General features: G+C 41.7%; 1 protein-coding gene across 3 annotated transcripts in view; it reads left to right on the top strand.

Moving 5' to 3' along the window:
* The window catches only part of LOC126473134 (tyrosine-protein phosphatase non-receptor type 4), a 183108-nt gene that overhangs the window by 104229 nt on the left and 65088 nt on the right, over positions 1–13791 (top strand). For all 3 annotated transcript variants that reach the window (XM_050099990.1, XM_050099991.1, XM_050099989.1), the window contains one exon: positions 7342–7509. In XM_050099990.1, coding sequence (XP_049955947.1) covers positions 7342–7509 — 168 coding nt within the window. The remainder of the gene's footprint in view (positions 1–7341; positions 7510–13791) is intronic.

The raw sequence follows: 13791 nt of genomic DNA, 5'->3' as shown, positions 1-13791 counted from the left end.
GGATGGATATGTGCGTGTGTGCGAGTGTATACCTGTCCTTTTTTCCCCCTAAGGTAAGTCTTTCCGCTCCCGGGATTGGAATGACTCCTTACCCTCTCCCTTAAAACCCACTTCCTTTCGTCTTCCCCTCTCCTTCCCTCTTTCCTGATGAGGCAACAGTTTGTTGCGAAAGCTTGAATTTTGTGTGTATGTTTGTGTTTGTTTGTGTGTCTATCGACCTGCCAGCGCTTTTGTTCGGTAAGTCACCTCATCTTTGTTTTTATATATAATTCTTACCTCTGTAGACAACGACATTGTCCTTTGCAATATTGATTATATCTCGTACATGGCATTTTAATTGTAGTGAATTGTGTTATTTATGTGTGATTTTGATTTCTCTGTGAGATACTATATCTACTTACCCATGCTGATTTATAATCCATTAACAGATGAAGGTGGCAGGGGTAAAATACAGGGAGCGAAAGGCTATTTACAATCTGTACAGAAACCAGATGGCAGTTATGAGTCGAGGGGCATGAAAGGGAAGCAGTGGTTGGGAAGGGAGTGAGACAGGATTGTAGCCTATCCCCGATGTTATTCAATCTGTATATTGAGCAAGCAGTAAAGGAAACGAAAGAAAAGTTTGGAGTAGGTATTAAAATCTATGGAGAAGAAATAAACACTTTGAGGTTCGCCGATGACTTTGTAATTCTGTCAGAGACAGCAAAGGACTTGGAAGAGCAGTTGAATGGAATGGATAGTGTCTTGAAAGGAGGATATAAGATGAACATCAACAAAAGCAAAACAAGGATAATGGAATGTAGTCGAATTAAGTCGGGTGATGCTGAGGTAATTAGATTAGGAAATGAGACACTCAAAGTAGTAAAGGAGTTTTGCTATTTGGGGGGCAAAATAACTGATGATAGTCGAAGTAGAGAGGATATAAAATGTAGTCTGGCAATGGCAAGGAAATCGTTTCTGAAGAAGAGAAATTTGTTAACATCGAGTATAGATTTAAGTGTCAGGAAGTCGTTTCTCAAAGTATTTGTATGGAGTGTAGCCATGTATGGAAGTGAAACATGGACGATAAATAGTTTGGGCAAGAAGAGAATAGAAGCCTTTGAAATGTGGTGCTACAGAAGAATGCTGAAGATTAGATGGGTCGATCACATAACTAATGAGGAAGTATTGAATAGGATTGGGGAGAAGATAAGTTTGTGGCACAACTTGACTAGAAGAAGGGATCAGTTGGTAGGACATGTTCTGAGGCATCAAGGGATCATCAATTTAGTACTGGAGGGCAGCATGGAGGGTAAAAATCGTAGAGGGAGACCAAGAGATGTAGGTTGCGGTATGTACTGGGAGATGGAGAAGCTTGTACAGGATGGAGTGGCTTGGAGAGCTGCGTCAAACCTGTCTCAGGACTGAAGACCACAACAACAACAGATGAAAATTGTGAAAAGTTTCGGAAGTTTGAGTTTCTGTTATTTAAAAAGGAAGTACTTAAATTCGGAAGGTAATGCATAACTCTGGAATAAGGAAAATATATTAAGACTTTTATTGTAATGTACACAGTGCTGTGGAACTGATTTAAAATGCATTTGGAATTGGCTAGTAGCTATTGTCTTGCTGGTCACTACTCAACCAGCAGGTTGAATGCATCCATTCGAAGAAAATACTGCTGTCTTTTTTTTTTTTTTTTTTTTTTTTTTTGTTGCATGAATAAAAGTCTTACAGTAATTAGTTACAACTGTTCTTTTTCTCTATTGGGATGGGATTAGATAAGTCTTGTGAAGAAAGTAATGAAGCGTTGTTGTATTGAGATAAATGAATAGTCCTGTCACAGGTACAACCTGCTATGTTAGAGGCAGGGCCACCTTTGAAAGAAGTCACATCCCTAGCTATCCAACACATGAATAACCATTACCAAACTTGCCAGGAGCCAAGTTGTCCAGCCAGTGGCAGAATGTGTCACTGAGCACAGGATGCTAGTCTTTGGATCACCTCTCTCTCTCTCGCTCCCTCCCTCCTCCCCCCTCCCCCCTCCTCTTTTGACAGTTTGTCTGAATTGTGTAGATGTGAATTCTTACAGCTCAACTTTCTATCCCATATTCCTTGTGGCCTCAGTTTACATTGGCCCTGCTGCCGTACCTCCCACCTAAGTGAAATTACACCTATATTGTTCTCTGGTGTCTCCCTCTTTCTCTATTCAAACTTATCCCTGGCCTACCCTCTTCCCATACTTGCGTTCATGACATAAGAAAGAAACTCTTTGCAGAGTCAAGTGGCCATCGCAGATTGGCACCCAGTGATTTGTGGGAATGCCTCGATGCAGATCTTTTTATGCCATATTCATGATGTATTTCAAAATCGTCTTAAGGTCAGTGCTATAAAATACACAAATCAGCCACACACTAATATACTTCGAAACAAGGAACGGATGTACAGATTTATACTTACAAATATAACATAAAGTATACAACGTAAATCATCTAAAACTTGAATTGTATAATTTTGTGAATGCGTCAAGACATTAAAGCAGCAATTTGGCAAATGATAGTAGGCAGGGAGGCACTTATTTTGTTGTGTAGCTAATTAAATCTCTTACTAACCTTGATATTGAAGGAATATTTTTTAAATGGAATGATATAATTTTTAATGGCATTCAAAAGCTCTTGAAAAGATCGAACTATGATGTAACGCTTTTTAACGTTGGTATTAACACTTTGCCGTCTGCACGTCTTGCTTGGTGCCGGCAGTGCTAATTCGTATTACTTGGCTTGTCGCTGGCAGTTCTTGACATTATCGGGAGATTATAAATTGTTACGTTTTACTAATCTCATAATTAGTTCTCATAAGCTCTCAACCCTGTTCCCCTTCTTTCATGAAACTTCGAAGATGTGCATTTGTAAATAAATACAAAATTCGTTTGTTGCATGTATTTGTTTATTTGCATTGTCTTCGGTACTAAGTATTTGTCTTTCATATGATAACACAGCAAAACAGTCTCAAAGATGTAACGCAACTCCACAAGACTTGCACATTAAGTTGGTTGTGGTTCTTTTTTTGTTTTTGGAACACAAATGGCAGTTTCTTCATTTTCATTTATTCGTTACAGAAATAAGTATTAGTTGGTGTTGCTTTATGTGACCAGAAATTCTGTCAACCGGATCATGATGAGACATACGCGATGTACTGGCAATCTCCAGGTTTTGCTCAGAAGCAAGTACATGGTTTTTTTTATCTATGAATCAGACACTATCAATAAAAAATTGTGAAATCGGAGACGCTTGTGTTCTGTAATGAAATTTTGACATGTATGGAATGCATTAAATAATGTGCAATTAAAGAGGTACATGCAAACCTTTTTTGACCATTTTATAGTTCTTCTGTATAGAGGGTGATAACTCAAATATTGGTCTGCCCAATCCACTCCTCTCATGTATTTGTTGTAGTCTAATATACTTTCATGGTTTTTTTAATTGTGTAATTAGTTTTTCTACATTTTCTTTGAGTGTCAGTTAAAGTGGTGTTATGTATTGTAGAGACCATTTATATCATTTTAGTTTTCGAAGCTCTCCATACCTGTGCGAGTACTTCACCTTTCCCTTGATGACGAAATTCAAACACATTGACTTTTGCGCGTTTTAATTTTTCCGGAATTCCTCTATTTTGCCTTATCATTCCAAAAACTCGTATTTTCTTTTCAAGTAACGTCTCTGCAAGTTCTGCACTGTTATAATAATTATCCATAAGAAGGCGTCAATAGTTCCATCGCTGTTTTTGCTGAAGGCTGTCCAGCACTGGAATATGTCTTGAACGAGGAAATGTATCTCGTACTAGAATCACACAGCGTCTGAATGAGTCTACCATATTTTGTAATTTTCGGCAGATTATAAACTTTAAAATTTAACTGTCCACACCACGGTATCATTCTTTCATCAGTTGAGATGTTTTGTCTTAGATTAAAAGTTTCTTTAAACTTTTTGGAAAAATTATCAATTACAAATTGCACTTTCAAAAGCCAGTCGGCATTATCTGGTTTGTTGTTGTCAGAAAAATGTACTAATGGTAATATTTGTCTGAATCGGTTGCGGGACATTGTTTTGCGAAATATCAGTGTGTCCATCAATGGATTCATTGACCAGTAATCATCGATCCTTGCTTTTTTTTTCACTCCCCATAAGGATAGCAAACCCAAACCATTTTCTAAGTTCGGGTCCCGTAATGTCAACAAATTTGGCATTTTTTAAAATCCAGTTTCCTTCTATTGTAATGTAGACTGTAGTACTTGTTGGTTTTGTTACTAATGTATTCAAATAGATAATTACCAGTATATGATTCTAAGACATCATCAACCTCTGTGTATCTTTGGGAAATATGTTTGGACCCAGAGATCCTTCAAATTTATTATTGGTCCTTGGTAAATCAACGTCTGACCACATTGCACTGTCTTCCTAGTGTGATTCATCCGAATCAGTTGGCAACTGTAGTGTTCGCTGAATTCTTTGTGGACGTGTTTCACTATCATGCGACGATTCTGCTTCACTTTCATTTTTTTGATATCCAATGTCCTCTTCCCAATCGGCCATGTCGTCCATAACATCAGACAAGACGTCCACACATTCATCGTAAATAATTGTCGTCCACACATTCATCGTAAATAATTGTATCATCTCTTTCATCTGCCAAGATGAAAGGGCACAAATACTTTAAAAACAAAAAAACTTGTTGATGTGCGTAACTTATTGTTACCGAAACAAAACGCCAACAGAATGCAAAAGATACTAAAGTGCTGTCGCTGGCCACTGCGTGATACTATGCTCACAATACCACTTAGGTTTTGCCAGCCACTGAGTGATACTATGCACCCAACACCACTGTGGTGTCGCCGACGGTTGTCTGCTATTTCCTGCACGACACCACTGTGGTGTCGCTGGCTGCTGACCCCTACTTCGCGCATGACATCACTGTTGTGTCCCCGGACGGCAAAGTGTTAAAACGTCTTGCGGAATTATCCAAGAAATGTGCTAAACTTGAAAGGCAAGGTGGTCAGAAACAGCTACTGTGGTGTAAACTTCACCATTGGGGCTGTCAGGTCGGGCTCCATCATTGTATGTCACACGGAGATAGGCCTACACTACTAGGATAAAATGAATCTTCTCTTGCTCCTATGTTATGCAGAATAGGTTTTGGGTCAGATATTATTGTTGTTAATGAAACTGAATGTTGACTTCCACTTTACCAGAAATGGCATGGGAAAATTATTTCAAATGTGTGTTAAGTACTCTTGTTTCAATTAAAAGATTTCATGGAAACAAACAGTCGAAAGACTTCATGTGGCTGTGGAGCATGCGACGAGTGCTCCACTTGGCAGACTTTACACTGAAGTAGATTACTTTAGCTGCCTTGCCTTTCAATTTTAGCAAATTTCCTGGATACTTCTTGCAAAAGTTTCAGTGTAAACATTAACAGGTATTACAAAACTGTACTTGCCTTTCAAGAGCTTTCAATTTCCATGAACAGTAAATTGTTCCAAAAAAAAAAAAAAAAAAAGAGGCCATATTTGCTTCAATATCTTCCTTGATAAAAGAATTAAGAATAACACCCATGCAACTAAATGACGTACCCTTCTGTGTACTATCATTTGCCAAAGGCCACGTTTTGATGTCTAACCATTTGTGAAATAAAAGGCTTGAAATTGTAGATGATTCACCCAGTACACCTGATGTTGTATTTCTATGCATAACTTTGTAAGTCGTCATTTCGTCATACTTCATATCTGCTTTGTTCTTTTGATACTTCGTACCTACTTTATAGCACTGCAAAACAGGTACTTGACTGATTTTGAAGGCTCAAGATAGCTTTTATGAAAAACTAAAGCAACTATTTAATGTACACAAATGGGACAGCATGCAAAAGAGGTAAAATGAAATACGTTATTTTCATCAACCACTGGCGAGATCTCCAATACACAATATATTGCCAGAAACAGCAGCAAGTTATGGGCAAATTATAATTCAGATATGTCATGTTTTTATTAACAAAAAATATCTCTGGTAATTTGCAGTTGACTGTCTCTGGTCTCTAATGTCGGATCTCTTATTTATCAGAATGCGCTAATTATAGTTAGTTTTTTGATTTCTTCAAACTATTGGCTCCATTGTTTTAAAAACACAATTGCAGCCTAGGATTTTCCAGACAAACTTGAGTATGATGGAAATAATTTGTAGTGAGGGCACAGTTACATTTACCTTAGTCAATGGTATGTCAGCAATGTAGCTTTTGTATGTTGTTAAGAATTGATAACTGTGGTGGCAGTTTTAGTGAGCATCAAATTTGTGCCAATGATGAAAAGTAAAAGGTTTGACATGCAGTGTGGACTGTGAAGAATGTTACTTGAAGTCAGCATGCCCAGAGAGTTTATTTTATTCATTTTGAGGGGAATAGTGACATTTTCTCTGGGTACAGATTGCGGCACTATATTTCCCCCACCCTGAGCAGCTGCTAAGAGGTGGTAAAAGAGTGCCTCGCATGTCCTTAACTCAAGTGTAAATGTATGTCATAGTTTATTATTAATTTATTTTAAAATGTATTTCATTTTTTAATCCACCTCCATACTTATTGAAGTACGGTACATGAAATATGCAGATACAATCTATTGAAGTTACTTGCGTGGAAGGCTACTATCAGCCTGTTGAGATCAAGTAATTTCAGTGGAAAATATTGAGTTGCATACTTCATCTCCAGCAGTTGACATTACCTTTTGGATAATTATAGCTTTACTGATATTATTATTATTTTTAAAAAAATTTTTTTTGTGACATCCTTTTCACTTGCTGTTTATTCAGTTGCTTTCTTCTGTAACTTCTCACAGTTCCCCTGTGTGATAATGACGAAAATTGCGTCTGAGGCACTACCAAATTCATAAATTTCATTACTAGGTAACTTAAATGAGACAGTCTGGGATTGGAAGTAGAGACCCATCAAGTTATCTAGACACATTCTTGAAGTATTTGTGTTGTATGAGACAAGTGCCAACTCGCCTTCAGAGCTCTTCAGAAGAAATCCACACTAAGAAAGTTAACTAATGTTAGTAAGTCAACTTAGATGCAATGAAACTGGGTGAAATAGAAATGAACAGTTGTTATCTGCTCTTAAAAAATGAGGAATCTTAGGCTCCATATTAGTTGTTGTTAATCTCATAAATGTAGAGATTGTTTTTTGTCTGCTGCTGGGTGGTGAGTCTTTCTGGATTTAGTTGCATGTAATTTCAGTCTGGACTATGGATTTAAGTATTTACTGGAAGTTTAAAATGACTACCTGAAGAAAGATATTAAGTTTGCAATATTTTATTCTTAGATTTCTGAAGAAGGTCTGGTTGTTATAAGAATTACACCTGATGAACAAGGAAGATTTGGGTTCAATGTTAAAGGAGGTGCCAATTTAAATATGCCAATTGTTGTATCCAGAGTGGTTCCTAATACACCAGCTGACAGATGCTGTCCAAAACTGAATGAGGGAGATCAGGTATGTCATATGGAGATTCTTCAATGTTAACCTTCTTCACTAGAAGCCTAAAATGATTTTAACTGTGCAGTACAGATTGATTATTTTGCTAGATAATGAATTTACTTGTGGATTAATAAGAGAATTTTTTGCAGTTTGCTTTGAAGTCTAGTCTCTATCTTTCAAACTGTCAAAAAATTTTGTTATGTAATTATGGTAAATGTGTGTAGAGTTTGTAATTTGTAGGTAAGTGAAATTACAACTTCATTAATGTAGTTATCAGTTACGTTTCATATGCATCCTATGATTTCTTGAGAAGGTGACCAGTAGAGTGAATTCAGAGGTGTGATGTAACAACCAATAACAGGTTAGATTGCCATATAGATGGTTAAGCAACTTAAATGAGGGTTGCTAAAAGAAAAGTGACAAGACAACCGGACATATTCAGATAACTAGTATTTCATTTAGAATTAAAGATTGTTTTATCTTCTGTATTTATTTTGCCTGTAAGATAACGATAAATAGAATTAGTTTCATGATGTGTTTCTTCTAACTTTTAATGTTTTTCTGTTTGTTAATGAAACAAAAAAAAATTGAGCAACTGACATTGGTAAGAAATACATTCTGCCAAGCACTTTACTATGACTTTTTGAAAGTCTGTGCAGATTATTTTTTGAGTCATCAGTCTTCTGACTGGTTTGATGTGGCCCACCAGGAATTCATGTCCTGTGCCAACCTTTCCATCTCAGAGTAGCATTTGCAACCTAAGTCCTCTATTATTTGCTGAATGTATTCCAATCTGTTTTTCTTTTCAGTTTGTACCTGCCAAAGCCCCCTCTAGTACCATGGATGTTGTCCCCTGATCTGTTAACAGATGCCCTATCATCCTATTCCTTCTTCCTTGAGTAACCACATGGACCCCAAAAATGGGCCCGCAAAATCGATACGGATATGATCGCAGGGCCGGCGAGGCACAGGCAAGGGTGCAAACAACTGAGGAGGGCTTGCCTGGTGACGCGCACAGACTGTACACCCACGGACCAGGCACTCAATATCGCCATCGATGCCGGGCCAATACACATGCCGGCGAGCCAGAACTTTCATACGGGACATAACCCAGTGCCCGCAGTGTAACAAACTGAGCACTCGAAGCCGCAATTCCAGAGGGATGACCACCCGGTGGGCATCAGACTCCATGGCCAACAGGAGGACATTATTGACCACGGAGAGCCTGTGGGACAGGTGGCGCCAGGCGCTGAAATCGGACTGCATCCGACGAGTAACATAGGATGGCCACCTGTGGGCCACGTAGTTGAGAACCTGCCGCAAGACAGGGCTGCAGCGGGTAGCTGCAGCAACGTCAGCAGCAATAAGGTTGACTGTCCAGCGCATCCCGGTGGGTGGAATCAGAGCAGAGGACCTCCTGTTGGTCAAAGGCAGGATCGGGGCCTGCTGGGAGGTGTGACAAAGTGTCTGCATTAGCATTGTGGGCGGTGAGCTTATACCGGATGGTGTAAGCGTAATTACGTAAAAACAATGTGCCCAGCGCTGGAGACGTTGAGCTGTCTACTTGGGAAGGTGAGAGTGGGGTCCGAAAAATGTAACCAAGGGTTTATGGTCCGTCAGGAGGGTGAACTTTGCCCCAAAGAGATAGGTGTGAAATTTCTGGATGGTGAATACGATCGCCAGGGCATCCTTTTCAATCTGGGAGTAGTTCCGTTGTGCTGGGGTCAACGTCTTAGGGGCATAAGCGATGGGCTGTTCGGAGCCATCGGCATCCCAGTGCGTGAGGACGGACCCAGTGCCGTATGCTGACGCATCAGCTGCCACAACCAAGGGGCGGTCCGGAGAGAAGGGAGTAAGGCAAGGGGCGGACTTCAGCATCACCTTTAAACAGAGAAAAGCCTGGTCACAGGCAGGAGTCCAAACAAAAGGTACCCCTTTGCGACGCAAGTGATTGAGGGGTTGAGCAATGGAGGCAGCATTGCCCAAAAACACCTGCAGTTCAGATAAGTCCTTGACGAGGAAGGGCCTCGATGCTGCGACATTACAACCCGAAGGGTGAATGCCATCTTTGCTAAGCCAGTGGCCTAAGTATTCCACTTCTGGCTGGAAAAAAACAACACTTGTCCAGCCAACAGCGTAGACCAGCAGACTGCAGAGCATGAAATAAGGCGCTGAGGTTTTGCAAATGTTCCTGGTGGGAATGCCCGGTGACTAAGATGTCATCCAGATAATTCACACATGCAGGGATAGGCTGTGTAAGCTGCTCCAGGAATCGCTGGAAAATGGCCGGCGCCGAAGAGACACCAAAGTGGAAGGCACTTGTACTTATACAATCTGAAAAGCATGTTGATAACCATGATGTTCTGAGATTCAGCATCCAAGGGCAACTGGTGGTACGCTTCAGCCAGGTCGATCTTGAAAAAATACTCTCCCATGGCAAGCTTGGCAAGAAGGTCTTCCTTTCGGGGAATGGGGTAAGTGTCAACGAGGGACTGAGCATTGGCTGTAGTGCTCAAGTCCCCACACAGCTGAAGGGACCCATTGGGTTTCTGTATGACCACCAGTGGTGTTGCGCATGCACTGTAAGTTACAGGTTCCAGCACGCCAGCGGCCTGGAGCCGATCAAGTTCCTGCTTGACTGCTGGCCGTAAGGCCACCGGAAGGGGCCGGGCCCAGAAAAAGCGAGGCTGTGCATCCCGCTGTAGGGTGATGTGCGCCTGAAAGCTGGAAGCACATCCGAGATCCGGTGCAAACAAAGACGCAAAAGCGGAGCACAGATCGTCCAAGTCCTGAAAGGGAACAGCCGTGGAAACGACCTTAACTTCATCGGAAATTGAAAAGCCAAACAGTTGAAACACATCCAGGCCAAAAATATTCGAAGCCGATGGATGGTTGACGACAAAGAGGGTAAGGAGCCGTGGAACATGCTTGTACGTCGCCTGGATGACGAACTGCCCACGAAGGGGAATGGAACCGTCTCCGTAGGTGACCAAACGACGAGAGGGAGGCGACAACGCAGGAGAGTCCAGCTGCGTATGTGTTGCCATATTAATCAGGGAGACGCTGGCCCCAGTGTCGACCTGAAAACTGACATCCTCTATGAAAATGCAGAGTTTGAGGAAAAGCTTCCATGCTGATGGGTCATCATTTGGGACGACCGATTGCAGATCATGGCGGTATCTTGAGGCCCCTGTCGACCGGGCCACGTCGATGTCGCGCCATGACACCGCGATCGCTGCCATCTGCGGGCGCACCATAAGAGGCTCGTTAGCCGCTTGAGCAATTTCAAAGGAGTGGGCAATGCGGAGAATCTGTTCCAAGGAGGGGTTATCGAGTTTCAATGCCGCAGTATGGGCCTCAGGGTCGGGAGCCAGCTGAACCACCACATCCCGGTTCAGGGAGTCCGCATACGAAGCCTTACACTGCTGATTGGTGCATGTAAAATCGCATCGACGGCTGAGACCCTGCAAGTCCATGACTCAGGAACGACACAATTGACCAGGCTGTTTATGTTACTGGTGGAACTCCAGCCGAGAGCCAACTACATGGTAGCGTTGGGAATAATAGTTTGTCAGCCAAAGGCAGATCTCCTGGAAAGAGAGAACCACAGGATCGGACAACGGTGCCAACTTTCGGAGAAGAAAGAACGTGTCGGGAGAGGCCCATGACGAAAACAATGACCGCTGCAAGGAGTCGTCCGTGGCTTGAAAAGCCGTGAAATGTTGTTTCAGCCGTTGTAAGTAGGTTTCCCAGTCCTCTTTAGCATCATTAAAGGGTGGAAACGATGGCGGACGCGGGAAAGCATCGGACACCCGAGAACTCTGTAGCCAGTGCGGTAACACATCCTGGCATCAACTTTGTCCATTATCAACTGCAGCAACTTTTGTAAGATGTCTAACTGGAGCTGCTGCTGTTGCTCCAGTAGACAGGATAACTTCGCCTCCATACCAACAACGACCACTGTTTACCTCGTCGCCAAAATGTTGTAACTGCGACCAGGACGGTCACGGGGTACCAATGATGGAAAGTGCGGTGGGACCCGCGTAGAGGCCCATGAACATCAACACAACGGGAGAGGACAGACACGACCAAGGAAGGGAAGAACGAATACAACACAATCGAAAAATGGAGTCACAAGGAAACAAACACGTCCACTTGTACACAGAACAAGGAAGTAAGCTGTCTAGCATGAAGCGAGGTATAAATCGACGTACACGAGATTAGACTCGCTGGCTCAGCGCAAGGCAGGCGCTTAAGTACGCTATCGGGAGCGCCACTATTGGCCACTGGGACCACGTGTTCCGTTGTGGCGCCCTCACACTAAATGCAGACCAGGAGGCACGTGCCGCCACAGCTTACGGCGCGATGATGCAGAGACCTCTATGGGTCTTTGACGTCCATGACATCTGGTGCAGATTCAAATTTCACGGCGCGAGGTACCAGAGTATGTTGCGATTGTCAAACTGCGCATAGTGAAAACTGGTGGTGATCATGAATTATGCAAAAGTAAATCACATATTTTTACATATTAATGCTATCCACATTACTTCCAGTAGTAAATATATAGCTACCTTGTCACAGAGAGAAAGTGGAACTCATTGTGACTTGTTAACATTTACTCTGGCTTGGTTGTAGCAATTATGGTTGCCTGCAAATGTCAGAAAATACATAAACCCTTTCCTTGTAGTTTGAGGTGGTTGTCCACATCCTTGCGCCATGTAATTGTGTGAGTGTGCAAACTATTTTCTTGCACATTGCTGGTAGCATCTTGTTGTGACAGCAGATTCCCTATTTGTGTGCACAATGTTATAAAATGATGCATCAGAACACCATAATGCAACCTTCTTAATTAGCTTTTAACTGTCAACTGTGTGTCATGTTATGCATTGGCAAAATACTGAGAGAAACGCCAAACATTAATCAGAGGGATGTTTGATGTGGTGTGTAGCTTCCAAGTTTAAATGAATTCTGTTGATCACTTCTGCAAGCAGTTATATTTAGTTGGTGAGTATGTTCATACTTTGAGATAACCTCTGGCAAGTAGATTGAAGAAATTCTACAGAATAAAAGTTGATCACACTGGGAAAGAACATACTACTACTCAGTAGTTTATTTTCTTTCAAAATAAATTGCTTCAAAATAAAGTTTAATCTCCTACTAGGCACTTAAGCATCATACGGGCAAAAGTAGCTTCTCATCTGAAGTTCCGTGCAACAATAGTTTATAATACTTAATAGTACTATAAAGATACGGAAGGCAGGAGGAAGGAGGGGAGTGTAGATAGCCCAGTAACTGGACTGCATTGCCCCTGTGCAAATTGCAAATGACAGAATTTCTTCACTTTATAAAACCAGTAACCTGTTACATTTTAAAGTCTGTGACTGATGTTACTCATAATATTCAGCAAATTTTAATTATTCATTTAAAATATGAGAATCTTGTGTAAACACAAGTACAGGAAGTGTCAGTGAGGTTATGGAAGGTTCCGACAGGCACATGGAGCCATGGCAACCCTGGTGCTGTAGCCAGCTGCGCTAGATTTCTTGGTTGAAGATTCATGGCATGACTCTATCAAACCAAATGGTCCCATGGATTCTTGATTGGTTTTAAATCTGACTAGTTTAGTGGGCAGGGGAGTACAGTAAACTCATGCTGGTGCTCTTTAACCACTCATATATGCTGTGAGCTGAGAGACACATTGCATTGTCCTGTTAGTAGATGCAATCATGCTGAGAAAAAACAAGCTTCCTGTAGCGAAGGACATGGGCCCCAAGGATAGATGCATACTTGGGTTGATGCACTGTACCTTCCATAGTGATGAGATCATTCCAAGGAATACTACAAAACATTCCCCAGCCCACAACACTCCCTCCCTTGTTGCAGGGTGTTTGTTTCCAGGCTTTTCACTTTGTGCCCTCCAATGGCGATATGTCTGATGGAGCATAAATCATGATTCATCTGAAAAGGTCACCTGTTGCCACTCAGTAGATACCCAGTTGTGGTCCTGACTTGAAAATTCCATTCTTGGTCACCAATAAACAGTAGTCAACATGGCTGCATGGACCAGGTGCCTGTTGCAGGAGCCCATACACTGCAGTGTTCACTGAAATGTTGAGGAGACATGGTTGGTTCATCTGGGTGGTCAGTTGCTCTACAGTTGCCAGTCTGTATGTCTATATGCATTGCCACAGCCATCGTCAGCCCCCTGTCATATATGGTCTGTAGTGCATCACAGCTGCCGTGGCACCAGTTTGGCATAGTGCCATTTTGCCATGCAAGATGTACTTTAACCATGGT

The sequence above is a fragment of the Schistocerca serialis genome, chromosome 4 (assembly GCF_023864345.2).
Source record: "Schistocerca serialis cubense isolate TAMUIC-IGC-003099 chromosome 4, iqSchSeri2.2, whole genome shotgun sequence".
NCBI classification, from domain to species: Eukaryota; Metazoa; Arthropoda; class Insecta; order Orthoptera; family Acrididae; genus Schistocerca; species Schistocerca serialis.
The sequence above is the reverse complement of the archived record's forward strand: the minus strand, read 5'-3'. Positions and strand labels throughout refer to the sequence as shown.